General features: G+C 48.9%; 1 protein-coding gene across 1 annotated transcript; it reads left to right on the forward strand.

Moving 5' to 3' along the window:
• The first annotated feature begins 5744 nt into the window (after positions 1 to 5744).
• Positions 5745 to 13865, forward strand: CXCL14 (C-X-C motif chemokine ligand 14). The gene is made up of 4 exons (XM_006086564.3): positions 5745 to 6077; positions 6242 to 6347; positions 10035 to 10148; positions 12747 to 13865. The coding sequence occupies exons 1-4, from the start codon at positions 6014 to 6016 to the stop codon at positions 12760 to 12762; spliced, it is 300 nt and encodes a 99-aa protein (XP_006086626.1). The 5' UTR covers positions 5745 to 6013; the 3' UTR covers positions 12763 to 13865.
• Positions 13866 to 16341: the final 2476 nt, after the last annotated feature.

A 16341-nucleotide genomic window follows, 5' to 3' on the forward strand; every position in this document is an offset into this window, starting at 1 on the left:
CAGAGCATGTGTGTCCTCCTTCACTACACCACAGAGATCCCCCTGAATTGGGCAGTGCCACTGTGCAAAGAACTGCCTCACCCAAGTCCACCTCACCCTGTCTCCTTGATCTACTCAAAGACCCCAGGTGAAGCTCAGTGGAGTCTGCACCCTGAAGGCATGTCAGGGATCAAGCCTCCCTCACTCTCTGGGTTGAGCAGCATCACTCACAGACCCACTGGCAGCAAAGGCCCTCCGTCCTCTTTTGTTCCCATGGACCCAGAACTGCTCACACAAACAGGGTGAGCTCTGTTTGTAAAGACACAATGGCTGTATTTTGCAAACCAAAGATGAGCATACACAGAATAAGGAATACAGTGGGAACAAAATATTGAAATGTCTGACTTCTGGTCTAGCCCGGGAATTTGGGAAACTTTGGTCCATATTTTTAGGGCCAACTACTTTTCCCTATAAAAGCTCCATGCCCATGATCCCTGGTGCTGTTAGATCCCACTTAATTAATAAGCATATTCGTGAAACAAAACAAAAAATCATATTTCACATGCTCTGCCAAAGCTTGATAGCTAAAAAGTTATTTTTTTGTAGAATAAAAATAATTTTGGGGAGGGCAATTTGTATTAAAAGCCTTAAAACAAGCATGATTCTATTTCTGAGACATAATCCAATTTTAAAGGGCTACCCTAAAATTGAGCTCCAAGAATTTTTGTTACACAGCACTGCTTGCAAGAAAATATCCTTGAAAACAATTCAAATGTCCAGCAGAGAGTAATTAAAGTAATTATGGAACATCTGGACAATGGAATATGCTGTATCCAAAATAACAGTAATAACAATAATCAGCACTTATTGAACATTTACTCTGCTAGAGACCAAGTTACATGCTTCACATGCACCATCTCATTTAATTCTCCCAATGCTGTAGGTACTATTATATCACCATCTCACAGATGAGAAAATAAATACCCAAAAGAGTTAAGTCATAAGCCAAGATCACATAGATAGTAGGTAGGATTCTCACTCAGGCAGTCTGACTCCAGACAAAAAGTTTTTAGCCATTATACTATATGACCTCAAATGATATAATTAAAAGAGATATTGTAGCCCTAGCTGGTTTTGCTCAGTGGATAGGGCATCGGCCTGCGGACTGAAGGGTCCCAGGTTCGATTCCAGTCAAGGGCACATGCCCGGGTTGCGGGCTTGATCCCCAGTAGGGGGCCTGTAGGAGGCAGCCCATCAATGATTCTCTCTCATCATTGATATTTCTTTCTATCTCTCCCTCTCCTTTCCTCTCTGAAATCAATAAAAAAATATTTTTTTTAAAAAAAAGAGAGATATTGTAGAAGCTAAACTAGTCATGTCGAACAATGCTGATGATATAGTGACAGGTAAGCAGGTTATTAAACAGGACATGCATTGCCCTAACCGGTTTGGCTCAGTGGATAGAGTGTCAGCCTGTGGAGTGAAGGGTCCCAGGTTCGATTCCAGTCAAGGGCATGTACCTTGGTTGCAGGCACATCCCCAGTAGGGGGTGTGCAGGAGGCAGCTGATTGATGTTTTTAACTCTCTATCCCTTTCCCTTCCTCTCTGTAAAAAATCAATAAAATATATTTTTTTAAAAATTAAAAATAAACAGGACATGCATTGATCTCATTTGTGTACAAGCATGCAAGCAAAGAGAGAAGGGTTTGAAAAGGTAACAATGTAGTATCTTGGTGTAGATTGCTGAGTAGGTGTAAGTGTGTGTGTGTGTGTGTGTGTGTGTGTGTCTGATCACAAACATGCTGGTTTTGTGTTAAGAAAAAATAATTTGGGGGAAAACCAAGATGGCGGCATAAGGTACAAACCTGTACGTGCTGCCCCCCACAACAACATTAAAACCACAACTATAAGACAAAACAGCTATCATCCAGAACCACGGGAAAACTGATCGAGTGGAAGTTCTACAACTAGAAGGAAAGAAAAAAGCGCATTGAGAACAAGTAGGAGGGGAGAGGAGCCAAGAACAGAGGTATGCATGCGCGAGGCTGCTGCTCCTGGGTGCGCGGTTTTTTTCAATCGGAAGGGGACAAGCTCTGAACTCATTTACGGGGAGACGCTGGGATCCAGGCTCCTACGGGGAGAAACGGGACTGTCTTGCAGCGGGTCAGAAAGCGAAGGTGACTTTCTCACAGAGCTGCTCACTGGGATCATTGTTGCTGTAGGGGCGCGGCACTCAGGGAGTTGTGGAGTCGGAGTTGTGGGGTCTCTGACGACACCATTGCTGTTTACCCCGCCCTGGGAACTCTATGAGACCCTGCCCCACTACATCCCCTCCCAAGCTGTGCTTGGCAGCACAACAAACTGCAGTGAATCAGAGAGCTCCAAAACTTACAAACTCCAAACAAAGAGAAGAAATCTGTTGATATTGCTGTAGCCCCTGCTGGGTGGACCCACACAGTGGTTGACTTGGAGATCCAGGAGCCAGGGTACTCTGAGTCAGATACTAGGTTTCAACTCCTCACACCTATAAGGGACAAACTCAAGAAGCAGACTCAGTTAGCACCAAAACCCCACTGAAGCAAGTCCTACCGCATAAGGGTGTCTCCAGCACAGCAGTTCTTCTTATAGACACAGTGGCTCCTCGCAGTCAGCCAAAAATGCGAAGACAAAGAAACATGTCACAAATGAAAGAAATGGAGGAAAGCAAACTAATGGAGGACATAGAGTTCAGAACCACAGTTATAAGGTTACTCAAGAATCTTCTACGAACCTCCGAGGAACTTAGTGAGACCTTCAAGGATCTTAATGAGAATGCCAAAAAAATGGAAAGGATCAGTCAGAAATTAAACATACACTGAATGAAATAAAGAATAATATACAGAGATCCAACAGCAGACGAGAGGACCCCAAGAATCAAGTCAAAGATCTGAAATACTAAGAAACAAAAAACACCCATCCGGAAAAGCAAAACGAAAAAAGAATCCAAAAATATGAAGATAATGTAAGGAGCCTCTGGGACAACTTCAAACGTTCCAACATCCAAATTATCAGGGTGCCAGAAGAAGAGAGAGAGCAAGATACTGAAAGCCTATTTGAAGAAATAATGACAGAAAACTTCCCCTACCTGATGAAAGAAATAGACTTACAAGTCCAGGAAGCACAGAGAACCCCAAACAAAAGGAATCCAAATAGGACCACACCAAGACACATCATAATTAAAATGCCAAGGGCAAAAGGCAAAGAGAGAATCTTAAAAGCAGCAAGAGAAAAACGGTTAGTTACCTACAAGGGAGTACCCATACGACTGTCAGCTGATTTCTTAACAGAAACCATGCAGGCCAGAAGGGAGTGGCAAGAAATATTCAAAGTGATGACTGCCAAGAACCTACAATCAAGATTACTTTATCCAGCAAAGCTATCATTCAGAATTAAAGGTCAGATAAAGAGCTTCACAGATAAGGAAAAGCTAAAGGAGTTCATCACCACCAAACCAGGATTATATGAAACGCTGAAGGATATTCTTTAAGGGATAAATACCACATGATCTCAACTCATTTGTGGAATATAATGAACAACATAAACTGATGAACAAGGACTGATCAGGAGACGGAGAGGCATTGATTGGACTGTCAGGCCCTGGAGGGAAGGTAGGGGAGGGTGGGGGTAAGGGGGAGAGATCAACCAAAGGACTTATATGCAAGCATATAGGCCTAACCAATGGACATGGACAACGGGGGGAAGGGGGGGAGGGCATGAGCAGGGGGGGAGGGGGGAGGGGATAACATGGGGATAAGGACACAGATGTAATATCTTAATCAATAAAAAATATTTTAAAAAAAGAAAAAATAATTTTAAATTTCAGAAATTAACATAAATGGCCCTGCCACAGTTGGTTGGGCATTGTCCCATGCACTGAAAGGTTGGTTGTTTGATTCCTAGTCAGGGTACATGACCAGGTGCAGGCTCAATCCCTGGTAGGGGGCGTGCAGGAGGCAGAAATTGATGTTTCTCTCTCACATCAATGTTTCTTTTCTTGTGCAAGCATTCTCTCTCTTTCCCTCTCTCTCTAAAATTCACTAAAAATATTTTTTAAAATTAATATAAATCCCAAAAATAAGTCCCTTGCACTTATCCTCTGCATAATCCCTTAAGTGTCCAGTTGTTGGCCTTGCTTTAAGTATAGGTCACAACTGCTTACATAGGACTCAGGACATGGCCTGAAGCCAGCTCACAGGCATTGCTGGCTCTTCATAGCTCAGCTTCCTCACAAGGAAGCCAAGGCTCCCCAACTGGGGAGAGACAACACAGATTCTTCCCACTCTGTCCCTCATCAGCCTGTCTATTCTATTCCATCCCCCCAGGATCTCCTCTGGGCACTTTTGCCCCTAGGAAGCTGCTGGGCTAAGAGCACAGAGCTGTGTGAACTGAAAGAGTCTGGCAGCTTCTGCCCTGGCGAGCCCAGGGACCCTCGAAGCCTAAGAAGCTCCATCCTGTTGCTGGGTCTATCAAAGAAGCACTTCACAAATGCCTGAGGGAGGTCAGGTGGCCCACGGACAAAACTCCAGTTCTGCAGCCACATACTAATATACTAGGGTCCCTCCTGGCCTAGCCACCTACTTCCTGACTATGTGATTCTAAGAAGTTATTTCTTCTCTCTGAGCCTGTTTCCATGCCTGTCAAATAAACAAATAAAATACCCATTTGAAAGGGGACTTGTAAGAGGCAAAATAAAATATCTATCTATATGATAATGATACCAATAAGTAAAATTTCCTGAGTACCCGCTACTGGCCGGGCATTCTGTTATACACTTTATATGTCTGATTTTTTGTAGCTCTCACAGCTGCCCTATGACAAGTACTGTGACTACTTGTCACTTTCCAGAATGAAAGGAAGGCCTATAGTGGTGAACTCACTTGCACTGGTGAGTAATGCAACAGGAACTTCTGTAGCCATCCCTGGTCCCCTACCAATGCACCACACAGCCTGGCACAATGTCTGGAACATGGACTTCATCCAGATGGTTATCATGGTCATATCTCCCTACTGGGCCTCTGCATGGCTTTGTAAGAACGGTATTAACAGTGAGGAATCCCTGCCTGGTTCTCCCCACCCGCAGACAGCTGGCACAGCCAGGGGCCACATACCCACTTTAGGAAGCCTTCCTCTAAAAGTGATCAAACCTCCCACACATATACTCTCTGAGCCAGCTCCAGTGACCACAGGTGAGGGTTTTGCTTTTATACAACCTATGGCAACCTCCCTCCAACCAGGCCTTGTGCTCTGGCCACCAGGGCTGCTGGCCCAACAGGGACTGCTCACACCCTAGGAGTTAGGCCCACTGGTACTCATATCTGGCACCTGCCCCAAAACCCTGTCAATTCTTCTCAGAAGATCTGGGCCACAGGTCTGGGTCTCCCATTCGCTCAAAAGAGCAGGTCAGTCTGGCCAGAGGGAACCAAGCAAACCAGAAAAGCAGTGCCCTTAAGCAGCCTCTCAACTGTCCAGTGGAGCCAGGGCACTGGCTGTGTGTGCACGTGCTGGAGTTTGGGTGTGCAAGTGTGTGCAGGAGTGTGTGGGAGCGCGGGTAGCGGATAACTGTGCAAATGTGTGTGTGTTCATGACTGGGAGTATGCGCTGCTGCATGAGGTTTGGGGTGGGCGGGCTAAGATGGTCTCCTCCCCCCACCGTGTTAAGAAATCTCAGTGAGTCACGGAATGGTTCTGCATATTAATGAGCTCCCTCTCTGCGAGGGCAAGAGCGGATTTAAAAGAGGCCTGCGCGGGAGGAGGGAGGCTGTGGAGGGAACGCCGAGCCCAGAGCGGAGCTCAGCGAAAGAGGCACCCACCGACGGGCACGGGGCGCAGCGGGCCGCACGCAGCGGATTCTGAGAGGAGCCGAGAGGAGCTGGGAGTGCTCTCAGGGCACAGAGAAAAGCGGAGCCGGCAGTGTCTCCGGGCCATTGCACGGAAGGGCGGGCGCCCTCCCCTTGTCCCTGCTCCCGCACCGCGAGCACAGTGCCCCTCTGACCAGCATGAGGCTCCTGACCGCTGCTCTGTTCCTGCTGCTTCTGGCTCTGTGCGCCGCGGGAGTGGACGGTGAGTGCCAGAAGGTCCTCTGTCTCCCTTCTGTCCCATTCTGGGGAACCCAAGCGCCAAATGCTAGGTGTGGTGAGATCCAGGGTTCTGAGTTGGGCACCGAGGGCATGGAAGGGCAAGAGACCCTGCCTGCAACTGAGCGGCCCCTGGGCACTCTTTCGCAGGGTCCAAATGCAAGTGCTCCCGGAAGGGGCCCAAAATCCGCTACAGCGATGTGAAGAAGCTGGAGATGAAGCCAAAGTACCCGCACTGCGAGGAGAAGATGGTTATGTGAGTTCCCATTCCAAGCTTGTGTGTGCTGCTCTTAACTTGGTTCAGGGGCATAGCGTGGGGCTGGGTCAGGCTAACAAACATCTCTCCACCTTTGGCAGGGCCTTGGCAGAGCCTTTGTAGTTGTCCAGTGAGTCCTGAGGGCGCTGTGCAACAGTCTGGAAGAGAGTTTGGAAAGAGGGTCACTGTCCTGTGCTCCGGGAACAGCCTCTCCCAGTTCACCCTTGCTAGGATTCAAATGGCTAGCCCTGTGTTTGCACTGCCCAACTTTCTAGGGTGATGAAGGGTTAAATGGCTCCCGTGTGCCAACTTAGAACAACACCCAGCTTGAAAGCACTCAAAGTACACCCAGAACTACTGAATTTGCACCCGAACTATGAGGTGTGCTGCCTTCCTATTACTGGAGAGAGGATTAAAGTAAACATTGTCCTAAGTCCTCAGAACCTCCTTTCAGAGCCTTTTTCCAATCAGGGGCCCATGGATGGCCAGTTTTCAGCTTCTAGCAATTTCATTTTGAGAATGATCCCTCATTCTCCCTTCTCCAGCTGGACTCCTGTAGGTCCCTGAGCCTGTGGGGAGGGCTCTGCCGGGGTTAATGTGCCACGTGGCTGGAGCTCTGCTTGGTGGGGATGTGGGAAATATCTTTGAAACTGGGGCAGAGAGAACACTGAGTTTCCTTGCTCCTCTGCCTTCCCAGTTAACCACTTGAGGCCAGCACCACTGCTTCCCCATCGATATGCTTTTGGCCAGGAAGGGAGCCCTTGGCAAAACAGCTATCAAATAAATATCTGCCACGGACCACTGCCCCTCTCCCCCTCCCCAGAAACAGGGCACACACTATTCTCAGTCTGGGCAAGTGCCTTCCCCCACTGGCCCCAATGGCCCAAAGGCCACAGTCTGCAAAGGCAGTCCCCACTCCCCACTGCTACCTGGAGGCTGCAGAGTGGGTCTGAAGGGAAGGGAATTCCGAGAACCAATGGCCTGGACTGAACCCCACTGCCTTCTTCCTGGGCACTTAAATTAACCTCTTGCCCCTGCCCCTTTGCCTTGCCCCTTCCTTTATGGAGCCAGGTCCAGAACAACAGCCAGAAAATTCTTTTTGTGGGGGCCAGAGATCACAGGAGCTGAAACCCTTCAGCTCACAGCTTGGGTACTGAAAAATGATAGGGACATTGCAAATTAAGTTAGCAGTCCTCAAAGTGCTGAAAAATGTTCCACACACCAAGTCCAGTTGCTGAGACCTTTCAGGGGAGGAGAAGCAGGGTGGGGGGTACAATGACATCTTGAAAGGACAGAACACTAGTCAATAGGCCTGTTCTTTTTCCTGGCTAAACTTTTGAGAATAGAGAGGAAACTGACAGGCAAGTGCATGAGAAGGCTGTACACAGCCTTGTGAAAACTTGTAGGAGCCTCATGAGATCCACATGCAGTCACCCTCTCCTAAGCCTCTGTTCCACACCCAGAACCACCCCCATCCCTGAAGGGCTGGAAGTCCACTCCCCTCAAGCTTCTAAGATTCTCTAGATCAGATGAAGGGCCAGTACTTTTTGCCAAAGCAGGTTTTCAGCCACACAGGCTGAACAAAAGCAAGTTTTGCAGCTCACCCTGAGTCACCCAGAAATCTCTGATGGGCGGGGGAGGGATGCTGCCTGCTTTGTAAGTGGGAGTCCTTGCACCGAGAAGGGTCCAGGAAAGTCCAGATTCTAGAAAGACCAATTTGTGTCATATGTCCATTGACATCTTGCCAAAACACTCGGCACCCTAGAACCACTGAGGAGAGGGACGCAGGACCCAGAATTTCTGAGTAATTGCTGGGTGCAGAAATCCTCATGTCTTCACCCCACAACCAATTTTCATAGTCCCAGTATTGTGACAGAGCACTTGAACCTGTGGTTGAGGGTTGAGCATACTCTCCTGCTCTCCAACCTTCTGGTCTCCAGACTTGGAATTCTGAGTCTGCACACTGACCTGAAAAGGAATTTTTCTCAGGCTTTACCTTGTCCTTTTACTGCAAGTGCAAGAGCAACATTGCAGGCAATGCATGGGCTAAATTCCTGCAGAGTGATTAGGTACCACAGGGGAGGAGAATGACCAGACTCCACTCTGAAGCCTGGCCCCATGCTCCAGACATTAAAGGAGGCACAAGCCCCTTTAATGGGAAGTGACAGGCCCCTCATAAAGAGGGCCAGCGAAGTCAGGGCCCAGTCATCCAGCATCAGTGGAAGACCCATCTCTGCCCCCAGGACGTTTAGGCAGTGGTGGGGGCCCTGGAAACGCAGAGCACAGAAGCGGAGAGAGAACAGCTGGCCCACAAATACTCTGCCCTCATTCTGGCGGCAAGATTCAACTTCCTCTCCTGTCAATAAGAGACTCAGTTCATAGAGACTCTGATCCCTTCTAGAACTTGGCATATAAGCCATAACCCTTTATCTTTGGGGATCTGCAGGAATTAGCTGACCTCTCTCCCTCCCTTCCTGCTCTTCCCACTCGGACCCCCAACTACCCCTCCTTCCCCCACCACCTCCAATTCCTGAGCACTTGAGTCCTCCCCAGGTGATCTCTCAGGGAATGACATCCTCACTTCTCACCTTCCACTTTTCTATGTCCCCTAAGTGGTCCCTAATTCTTGAACAGCATTCTTCCTCCCCCACCCAGAAGCTCCCTTCTAACTCCTGCCACCATGGCCCAGCCCTGGCTGAGAAGGGCATAGCAGTTCTGGGCAGCAGTCTTGCCTCCCCCTCCAGGCTGGAGCTCCTATACTAAGGCTTCTTTCTGTGGCTACCTCATCTTCCATGACAATCACTAATAACAATAACTATTCATTATGCATCTACCAGATGCTAGACACTTTGCATAGATTATGTCCTTTAGTCATCCCAATAATCCTAAGAGGTAGGTCCTACTATTATACCCATTTTGCAGATGAGCAAACTGGAATCAGAAAGGTTGCCCAAGGTCCCACAGACAGATCTGGGATTCAGACCCAAGCCCTACCATCTATACAATGCCACCTGCTTCTCTCTTGGCTGACAGAGATCTGAAGAGAGGTCTTATTTTTCTGCCCAAGGGTGAGGCAGCTGGGACTTCAAGCTCAGGAACAACATTGGGCTTCAAGGCCAACAAGACTTAGCTTCAGGATCAACAGTCCTGAGATAATCTGCAGAGGGTTGGGGAGAACTGGGGTTTGAAGGATCAGATGGAGACCACAGTGTGTGCAGAGCATGTCCAAGCCCTGCTGTGGAGCAACTCAAACCCAAGAAAAGAGGTCTTGTCATGCATACCTTGCTGGCATTAGCACTCTCCACCTCTAAACCTCAGGTTCTTAGGAGCTGTTCTCCAAGGGAGGTTTGAGCCCTGTAGACAACACCCTGCATGCAGGTGGGGGTGGAGGGGGGTGGAGGGTGGGGAGACATTATCCCACACTCTGAGAGCTCCAGGGGGAAAAGTGAAAGCCGATCACTCATTAGAGGTTTAGACCCTAATATGGAGTCAGAGATTAAGGGGACAACCCGAATCTTCCAGAGAGCCAGCCAGGGAGTGAACATATAGGTAGGTTCCTTTGAAAGGAGGGAGGAGGCCACAGTCTCTCAGTGCCCTGATTGGGACAGGCCAGGGCAACCCACAGGCCACACTAAGGGGCTATCATTCAGGTTCCTCAATCCTCTACCCTATCCCACTCCATTTCAGCATCACCACCAAAAGCGTGTCCAGATACCGGGGTCAGGAGCACTGCCTGCACCCCAAGCTGCAGAGCACCAAGAGGTTCATCAAGTGGTACAATGCCTGGAACGAGAAGCGCAGGTATGCCTCACCTTCCTCCCCTTCGTCCCCAGATTCTGGACCCCTTGTAGGTCCTCTAGCCATGTTTAATGGGTGAACGCCCATCACAATCACCACAGCATGCAGATACCCAGACACTGCTTATATACCCCCAAGGATGAGGAACTTACCACTTAAAGCGGGCTATTGCTGTCTTAGACAGCTATAAGCATCAAGAATGTATCCTTTTATGAACTAATGTTTGTTTCACTTTAAATTTTATGTTACAGTCTTAATTCCTCTCCTTATTTAAATAACTTAAGCTATATGACTCTGGGTTTCCCTCTGTCCAAGGCTGAGTGAGCACCTGGCACAGCTCTCTCTGTGATTCTTATGGGGTGAAACATGACCACTTAAGTGACTGGGTTTATTAATTATAAAACTGTAGGTACAACCACAAGATGATAAGAATGACTCCCTGCCAACAATAGATTCTCCCATGCTGCCCAGAAAACTGATAAATTCCTTCCCATGCAGGTGCAGGGAGACATAGGGTTTAACCTTTTAAAATCAGAGCTACTCTTAACCTCAGGGGCAGCAGTGGCCAGACCACCTAAGCCCTGAACCAGACCCCTACCCCTCTGGGTTTTGTTTCCCTATAATCAGAAGATAGGGTTTCACAGCTCTGATCTCCTGGGGTCCTATGTCTGGCTGCAGAGGGGAGGCAAGTTCCTGGTTCTCCTTTACCACATAAAGGTGAGCCTATCCCGGAGCAGACCTGTCCTTGCACACTCAGAGCCTGTTTACACCTGTATCTGCACAGCTATGGACACACACACACACACACACACACACACACACACACACACACACGTGCATGCTCACTTGCACAGCTGAGTTTCCCAGGAGCTGGTGCCAGCACCTCATTCAGGAGAGGAGGAAACCAAGTCTAAGTGTGGATGGGGAGTGACTTCTCAGGAGCACAGGGAAGAAAGCCAGGCTTCCCAGTGTCACCTTCTCCCTCCCTACCTCTGGTCCCTGTGCTGCCTCTTCTACACCAAGCTCAGCCTGTGAACAGCTCCCCTATAGTTGACACTTGGGTATAATCCCAGTACCTGAATCTTTTGAGCTGCCTCCAAAACTGCCTCATCTGCAGTTGCTTGAAATAGAAAATGATGAGAGTGGGATATTATTTTCTACAAGTCTGATGGGAATGAAGCCCTCTTTCTGATCAGGGCAGCTCACGTGGCAAAAGCAGCATCCTGTCTCATCCACTGTCATGCCCCAGGCCCTGTGTCATCAAAAGTGTAAAGAGGCTAACCTCAGGGCCAGTTCATGGAAGGGTTGAGAACGTCTTCGCTGGACTGCTGGGAGATACTCAGGCCTTTTTTTAGGAGTACTTATCCCTCACCCCTCCACCTAGGCCACAGCTTTGATGAAGAGGAGGCAGGCATGGATCCATGCAGCCCTGACCTTCTTATTTCTGCAAATTCCAATGATGAGAGCAGTGAGGGCACTTCTATTCCCAGAACTCCATCACTCATTACAAAATAAGTTAATCCCTTTCTTGGAATACTGAGGTATCTTGGGAAAGGAAGGGGGCATTCCCTTGTCTTCCCCACCCCCCCTCCCCCTGTAAAAGGTTGAAAATGCCTCCATAAATGTAGAATGGAGATAAGGGAACTATCTTGAAGTCCTCTTTGCAGAGAGACAGAGAGGGAGAGGGAGAGGGGGAGGGCGAGGGGGAGGGAGGGAGGGAGGGAGGGAGGGAGGGAGGGAGGGAGGGAGGGAGAGAATATGCTAAACCTAGGATAGAGGAAGGAGAGGACAGCAGGACAGCCCACCACTTGGGGTCCAGACCTGAGAGTGCCAAGCACCTCAGGGCCCAGAGCTCTTCCAGCTGCCACTGGCAGCAACAGCAACAGCAGGCATTTGATTTCACTGCACAATTAGGTGGTCTTACTCAGAAATCAGGAAATAGGCAGAGGGAGCAATGGGTTGTCTGAGTGTGAAGTGCAACCCCACAGCAGCCACGGAGCAGAAGAGAAGGGATTAAAATACTTAGAGATGGCTTGGGAGGTGAGGGGAAAAGTCAGCTTGTGAATGCACACAGGCCTGTTAACTACCAGAGGATGTGATCTGGAGCCACAGGCCTGCATGACAGCCCCAGCCCCACTACACACTCTTCAGTCTTAAGGCAGCTGCCTCTACAACTGGTGTTTTTCCAGAGGATAGACATTCTTTGGGAAAAATACAAAGAAAATCACAACCCTAAATTGAGGGAGGAGATGCCTCTTCCCCCCTCCCCCCACCTCTGCCCATGCTGGAGACAGAACTCCTTCCCACCACTGACATCCAATATCCATGAGACTCTCGTGCCTCAGGTTCCTCATATACAGAGGGGGTTTGCTTCATAGAGTTTTGAGGATATGATGACTACAGAGGTGGAGGCTGTTTAGAAGGTCAAAGGTGAGCTTTTGTGGTCCCTGTGATGCTTTGAGATGTTCCCCACTTCTCCCAGGCTCCTGCAGTCCTGGGAGGGGTACTGCCAAAGACAAGAATGAAGGAGAGAACCACCAGTTGTGCACTGCCCAAGTCATGTCCTGAGCCACTTACTTGGGTGTTTTTTTTTCTTCCCAGGGTCTACGAAGAATAGGGTGAAAACCCCAGATGGGAAAGCATCATACCCGTTGGGAGACAGCAAAGGACTATGCAGATTAAACACACAAAAAACCTTCTTTCTCACAGGCATAAGACACAGATTATATATTGTTACAAAGCACTTTCTACCAAGGGTCACTTTTTACCTTTTATAGTTGTGTGCAAAAGGCTTCCAGATGTGAGACCCATCTCTCTTGCACTCCAGATTTCATCACAGGCTGCTTTTTACTGAAAAGCTGGAAACTCATGCCTTTCCTTTGTAAAAAATGCTTTTTTGTATTTGTCCAGACATTACTATACATCCGAGCTTTATAAGCACCTAGGAGGAACGGGGAGCTTGGTTGAGACGTTTCATAGCAGCACTGATCCATTCCTAGAGCAGGACGCTTCCGCTCAGAGTCCTGGCACCTCGGCACAGCTGCCACGGGCTCTTCTGGATCAGTCACAGCCTCAGGGGGGCTCCGCAGTGGCCTCAGTCACTGGGCAAGTAAGAGCAGATCTCTTTGTGCCTGTTCTTTTATGAACTCGAGTTTGACTGCTCATCCCCCTGGTTAATTTTTACACACTCTGGGAAACATTTCCAAGATCCTGGGATGGCAAAGCAAACAGTACTTAAGGAATGGTTTGGATCTTCTCTTCAACCCAAGGGTTTGTGAAAGTTCACTCCTTCAATAGTTAATGCTTCAGAAGCACATGAAATTTCTAACATTGTTAGCAAAACCCTTAGGAGCAAACTTAAAAATATACAAGTACACACAGAGTATAGAGGTACGGATACATTCTATTGATGAGGGAGAACCTTCAAAGCATCTTTCTTTCCCTCACTACAATGGAGCATGCAGTACTAAAGCAATCCCCGCGTAATTCTTCAATGTTAAACAGTGCAGCCCTCTTTTGAAAGCTAAGATGACTATGGCCCTTTCCTTTGTAAATATCTCTTAAGAATGCCCCTGCACACACTGCCCCTTCAGTGTATGCCGCATTGTACTGTTGTTGTATGCTATGTAAATGTCAGAAACCATTAGCACTGCATGCAGGGTTCATATTCTTTCTAAGACAAAAAGAAACTTAATAAAATATATTTGAAATGTACCAAAATTCTAGACTACCGACATTTTTTTTCCTGTTTAAATAAGCCAGGATGACAATCAAATATTTACCACTTTTTGAATAAACAGGGACAAATATATTGGAAGGAAAACCGGTGTTCCCCAAATACCTGTCAACACTGTCACCTCTATGGAATGTCAGCACAGTTCTGAGACAGAAAGCCAGGTCACACGGCTAATGCTTCCTCCCTGCCTGACTCCCACACCTGGGCAGGTTCATCAGTGACCCTCCAGCATCAGTGTATGGGACTGGAGGGTCCCACTATGGTCCCCATTTAGAGAAGAGACTAGATTAGGGATCAGTCAAGATCCCTGTGATACAGGGCCCCAGGATTCCAGTGGTGCTCAAGGAGGGCGGGCAGTGCCCACCGGAAGACCGGAGGCTATCTGGCAGCCACAACTGGGAAGATATTGGGGCTCTGCTTCTGCTTCTGCTTCTGCTTCTGCAAGGTAAAGGTGATGAGTGCACACCTCACAGGGCTCCTGAGGCTAAAGGAGGCACGCCACATAAAGCACGCAGGATAAGAGGGCATATGTGAGCTCCTTTAATATTCACAAGACGAGGCTACTTGCACTTTGCAAAAACTGCCCACAGCCCCATGTTTCACGGTATTCATGTCAAGCAGGCCCTGAGACAGGCCCCTCTGTGCTGCTTGGGTCCCCCACACTCTGTAGGACTGCCCAAAGGGACATGCCTCCTCCCGTCTGCACTGCTTGTCTGCTACCCTAGGAACCAGGAGCCAGTGACATGCACAGCTGACTCTGCCAATACTTACGGGAACACACAGCATTATCCTGCCCTAGCATGTCCTCAGCACAGTGCCACTGCAGGCCCTTTCCATCATAGCGTCATCTCCTGGCAATACTGTTACACCAAATGCATTTCTGAAGAAACTAAGGACCAGAGAGGTTAACAACGATCACACTGCTCTAATGGCTGAGCCTAACTGCTTTCCTGCTAAGTGGGTTTGGGTGACTGTGAAGACCTGGTGTTGGTCCCGCCTTTCCCCTCATTATGGAGAAAGAAGGGAGACTGGACAGGGAAGCCCAGATACCAACCAGCAGAGCCATCCCCAGTGAGCGGATGCATAACAGGTCTGTAGAGAAGAGGCCAGTCCTTCTCCCCAGGAGCCCTTGCTTGGGCTTGAGGGAGGGCCAATGTAAAGAAGTCAGCTGATGGAGACCCACCAGCACCAGCCCCCAAATCCCCAATCCTCACTCCCTCCCCCACCAACACAAAGACTTCTCTATCTATCATGGGGTGGGGAAGCATTCTCTGAGCTGCTCCCTGCATTTCAGGTTTCACCTTACCCCCTTCTACTCACTCTAAACAAGCCATATGCACACCTCCCCACTGTGCAGGTCTCCTCTGTATCATCTATAGTTCTAGTACCAAGAGCTCATCTTCCAGCCCTGCTGGCCCATGTGTCCCCCTCCATAATCTGACCTCCCAACCACAGACTGGATTCTTAATGACAGTAACAATGCCTTCGTACAGTGTGCCAGGCCATTGTGCCAGGCACTGGCCCGGGCACTTGCCCTGATGCTCTATCTCCACCCTCCCCAATATTGCTGTACCCAGACCAGTCAGGTGATTTGTTCAGAAGGCACTGTGGTCAGTAGAGGAAAGCTGAACTTCAAGCCCCAGTCTGTGTGTGACTATCTCATCCTCCACAGAGACTGTGTGTCCCTGGGGAACAAAGTCTGTGTACGCTTCTATAGATGACTTGGACCCTGTCCTCCAGTCGCTAGGTATTAGCCTGACCACTAAGAATGGACTCTGAGCTCAACACTTCACAAATGCCACATGATGACCCTCCAGCACCAGGAACTGTGCTTGGCTCCAGGGAAGAATGCCCTTTTTCTTGCTGTTTCCCATCGTTTTCCTCTAGACTTCCCAGCAGCCCTATGAGGTTTCCACCCACCACATTCAGAAAGGAGAGTAACTCCAGTGCAGCAAAGCAAGACCAGGCCACCCTCCCAAGTGGTCCCTGTGATCGTGGCCCCCCTGGGGAGGGCAAGCTTGCTCCTCCAAACATGGGGCAGACCAGGCCCACATGCAGGCCCCACCTCTGGAGCCTCACCGACAGCTTTGCTAGGGATCCAAATGCCACACCCTGGGCCCCCACTCTGCACAAGCATGTTCAGAGCAGGTGCACCAGGCTTAACACTAAGGAAAGCCACATCCTAAAGAACTCCAGCCTGGATCTGCTACTCATCTCCACCCAGCCAACCCTCTTCCGATCCCCCTGGAGTCAGGACCAGCTATGTAGTCACACAGCCTGGTACAAAACAAAAATGCAGGCCCTCCCATTCAAAAATTATTAAGAATTTCAAGATGGCAACAGCAGAACAGTAAACGTGGCACAGGGCTCTGTGCACCTCACATGTCACAAGCCCAGGGAGCAGCACAAATAGATACCTCTGATATCAACTCTAACACCCATCTGGATGGCTCATTTTGG

This window comes from Myotis lucifugus, unplaced genomic scaffold (assembly GCF_000147115.1).
Source record: "Myotis lucifugus unplaced genomic scaffold, Myoluc2.0 scaffold_28, whole genome shotgun sequence".
Lineage (NCBI taxonomy): Eukaryota > Metazoa > Chordata > Mammalia > Chiroptera > Vespertilionidae > Myotis > Myotis lucifugus.